Source organism: Chrysochloris asiatica, unplaced genomic scaffold (genome assembly GCF_000296735.1).
Source record: "Chrysochloris asiatica unplaced genomic scaffold, ChrAsi1.0 scaffold00323, whole genome shotgun sequence".
Classification (NCBI taxonomy): domain Eukaryota; kingdom Metazoa; phylum Chordata; class Mammalia; order Afrosoricida; family Chrysochloridae; genus Chrysochloris; species Chrysochloris asiatica.
In genome coordinates this window covers 640,494-644,343 of record NW_006408841.1, presented here as the reverse complement: position 1 = coordinate 644,343, position 3,850 = coordinate 640,494, and the positions used below count along the sequence as shown (strand labels likewise).

The window sequence follows — 3,850 nt, the reverse complement described above, 5'->3', positions numbered from 1 at the left end:
CTGCGGTATGGCACCATCATGAGTTGGACACTGTGTGCACTGCTAGCCATAGGTGTGTGGACAATCGGTGTATTCAGCGCATCAGTGCAAACTGGCCTCATTGCACAGCTGAACTTCTGTGACTCCAACCACATACAGCATTTTTTGTGTGAACTCCCCTCGCTCCTGTTGCTGTCTTGTAGCCCCACAATCCTAAATGATATCATGATTATCCTTGGTGATATCTACTTTGGTGTGTTCAACTTCTTGGTCACCATGGTTTCCTATGGCTGCATTGTGGCCAGCATCCTCCGCATCCGCTCAGCTTCTGGCAAGCGCCGAGCCTTCTCTACCTGCTCTTCCCACCTCATGGTGGTCACCTTGTACTATTCCACTCTCATCTATACTTACTTCCTCCCGGGCTCTGGTGCCTCCATGGAGTATTACAAGGTTGTGGCTGCATTGTACACAACTGTCAGTCCTGCCCTGAACCCACTCATCTACACTCTGAGAAACAAGGATGTGAAAGCAGCCCTCCAGAAAGTGACCCCTGCCTCCTGGTGGAGAAAGAGAGTGGCCACATGAATCATTCTAGTGCCATTCTGTTAATTTCAAAAATATGACTTTTTAAATAAAAAGCCAGAGGCAAAGAGCAAGATGGTAACTAATGGGATGGATTTGCAAAAGGGGAGCATTACTGACGTTAGCTACCCAGTGTTTACCTGGACCATTCCTCACTCCTGATTCCTTTGACGTGACCCAGGCCACTGTGAGTGAGGGCAATTGGCATCCAGCAGTAAGGCTTCATGTAGACTGTGTCACTATCACTTTTTCAGGGTGGAGATCGGGTTTGGCCTTGAGGACCCTGAGCACATTACTTTTTGTGCTCCTATGTTGAGACTTCAAGACACACACTTTTGAAGACTTCGCCAAGAACTAGGTTTTTGACCTAGTTTTATTTGTGTGGGTTAGGATATCCAGGAGTGGTTGCTCCTCAGCATACAGTCTATGGCATGGCAGAGAAGTAAAAACATGTGTAGCCCATTCTCCTCTAGTAAGACCTGCAGAAAAAAGGCATAGTTCTATTGTTTCCTTCTACCAAAGGTATCATCATTCTTCAAATTAAAGTGCTACTTTAGCAGGAAAGAGCTGTCTTTTGTCTTTAGTTTTATAAAATTATTGAACATTGTATGTTTTCAGTTCTTCCTCAGTTTCCTTTCCACTATGATAACAGATCATATGCTGTGTTTTACTTCTGAATGTTGATATTCTTCCTTTTCTCAGCCCATCTCTCTTCTTTATGTTAGTAATTTTATCTGTTCCCTGGCTGCACTTACTATCAACTTTGACAATGATGTGCAAATTTATAGCTATAGTCCTACCGTAACCCTGGACCATTCATAAAACTGCCCAGCTTGCACTGTTGTTGTTGTGTGTGTTTAAATTGGTCCCAACTCATAGAGACCTGTTATAGGTTTTCTGAAGAGTAGGCAAAGGTGCGCTTGATGTGTCAATATTGAGGTTAACAGTTTAATACTTTCCTACAACATCACAATAAGATCTTAGATTTATTTTGCAGTCCAGACCTTACGGTGGACCCATTGATTTATCTGGCCAAGAAGGTATAGTAGATTTTTTGAAATCTTTCAGGGATCTCATGAATCCAGTCTAGGAACATTACCCTCAGTTTCCTGGACACCATCTAGTTGCAAGAGTTAATTATTGAATGATTCTTGATACTCTTTCTTAGGTTCTCTATCCAGACCATATCCAAATCCAATGATTTAACTTGAATATCATCACATCCATTACTTCTTTCATTTTCAACACTTACACGTGGTGCCATAGATTCCTCTTGGGTGACACAACATCTTTTAACTGGTTTACTTCTATGTATTCCTAATCCTGACTACCTACATTGGTTCAGCCTTGTGTCCAGAACTATAACTTTAACAGTTTATTAGGCAAGATTTATAAACAACTGAATACTGCATTGCACATAATAAGTTGAAAAAATTTGCAGTGACACATATTTACCCATTATCTACTTTGTTCTGTTAATTTGATAGTGCATTTATGATTAATTTTTTCATCCATCTACCCATCTTATTTTTATGCATTTCAAAGCAATTTTCAAAGACCAGTACACTTCATAAATACTTCAGTATGCCTATCATTTATTAGAGTTCATCATTTTTTAATAATTTTTTTTTCCTTTTGACATAATATTTTTAAAGAAGGCATACATAAATTGAGGTGTACAATTGCTGGGTTTTGACAAATACATGCAGCTCTAACCCAAACCTCTATCAAGATACATCACATGACCATCATCCCATAAATTTCCAGCACAACAGCAAACTGATACCTCATCTCTCAATGACATCACTAGTATTTCCTATAAATGTAATTAGTATAAGTATGCATTCATGTGTGTCTGACTTCTCTTCCTTCCCTTTACATGATATTCTTGAGATTCACTCATGTTGCATGTATCAGTTGTTTATCAATTTTTATCTTTGATTGATATTATATTAGTCAAAACCACAATACTACATTTTATTTATTTGTCTATGAACATTTATACTGTTTGTAACTTTTGACTATTATTAATAAAGCTTTTCTAAACATTTGTGTCCACCATTTGTTTTTGCATTTGTCTTACTAGCATGTTGCCGTGATTCTGAAAGATATGCCACCAGTATATTTGCTCTTGAACACTTTAAAGAGGTCTTTTGCAGCAGATTTGCCTAATGTAACATGTCGTTTGATTTCTTGACTGGTGCTTCCTTGTTTGTTGATTGTAGATACAAGTGCAATGACATATTTGATAACTTCAATTTTTTTCTCCATTTATAATGATGATATTCATTGGTCCAGTTGTTAGAATTTTTTTCTTCTTTACATTGAGGTGCAATCCATATTTAACGTTGTGGTCTTTGATCTTCATCAATAAGTATTTTAAGTCCTTTTCACTTTCAACAAGCAAAGTTTTATCATCTATATATCACGGTTGTTAATGAGTCTTCCTTCAATTCAGATACCACTTTTTCTTCATTTAATCCACTTTTTGTTCAGCATACAGAGCTAATACGTATGGTGAAATAATATAATGTTGGCATGCATTTTTTCCTGATTTTGATGCCTTCAATATCCCTTGTTGTTTTTGAATGACTGCCTAGGTTCCTCACCAGCACAACTAAGTGTTCTGGAATACCCATTCTTTGCAATATTTTCCATAGCTTGTCAAAATCCAAATAGTCAAAGCCTTTGCATAGTCAATAAAGTGAAAGCAAAGGTGTTTCTGATATGCTCTGCTTTCAGGGTCCTCTGACATTGCTGGTGGAACCATAAAATGGTCCATCCGACATCATCAATGTTATCACTCATATCATGTCCTCTTCTGAATCTGGCTTGAATTTCTGTCAGTTTCCTTTTAATCTGCTGCTGTAGTCATTCTTGAATTATCTTCAGCAATATTTTCTTTGCATGTGGTATTAATGATATTCTTAAAACTGTTCTATGCTTTGCTGGTCTCCTCTTTATGGTATGGGACACATATAGGCCTCTTCAAATTCGTTGGCCACGTAGCTCTCTTTTGAATTTAATTGCACAGATTCCAGTGCTGCATCTGTATTTTGTTGGAATATTTCAGTTTGTATTGTCAGTTCCTCGGTCCTCATTTTTCACCAATGCCTTCAGCGCAGTTTGGACTTCTTCCTTTGGTACCTCTATTCTTCATCATTTGCTTTTTTCCCCTCTCTATCCCATGTGTCTGTTCAGCCCAGTCTCATAGTAAGAACCAGTCTAGGGCTGGCCAGGATTGACTTTGGAGATTTAGATCAAAGTCTGCCTAAGTGGGGTTATTGTA

General features: G+C 38.2%; 1 protein-coding gene across 1 annotated transcript; it reads left to right on the top strand.

The window, feature by feature from the left end:
* The first annotated feature begins 18 nt into the window (after positions 1-18).
* LOC102827865 (olfactory receptor 13A1-like) lies at positions 19-564 on the top strand. Its single transcript, XM_006875372.1, has one exon. The coding sequence runs from the start codon at positions 19-21 to the stop codon at positions 562-564; it is 546 nt and encodes a 181-aa protein (XP_006875434.1).
* The last annotated feature ends 3,286 nt before the right edge of the window (positions 565-3,850 follow it).

Bases quoted from the DNA above. Each gene is read 5' to 3' on its own strand.
- LOC102827865 (XM_006875372.1), top strand. From the start codon at position 19: ATGAGTTGGACACTGTGTGCACTGCTAGCCATAGGTGTGTGGACAATC.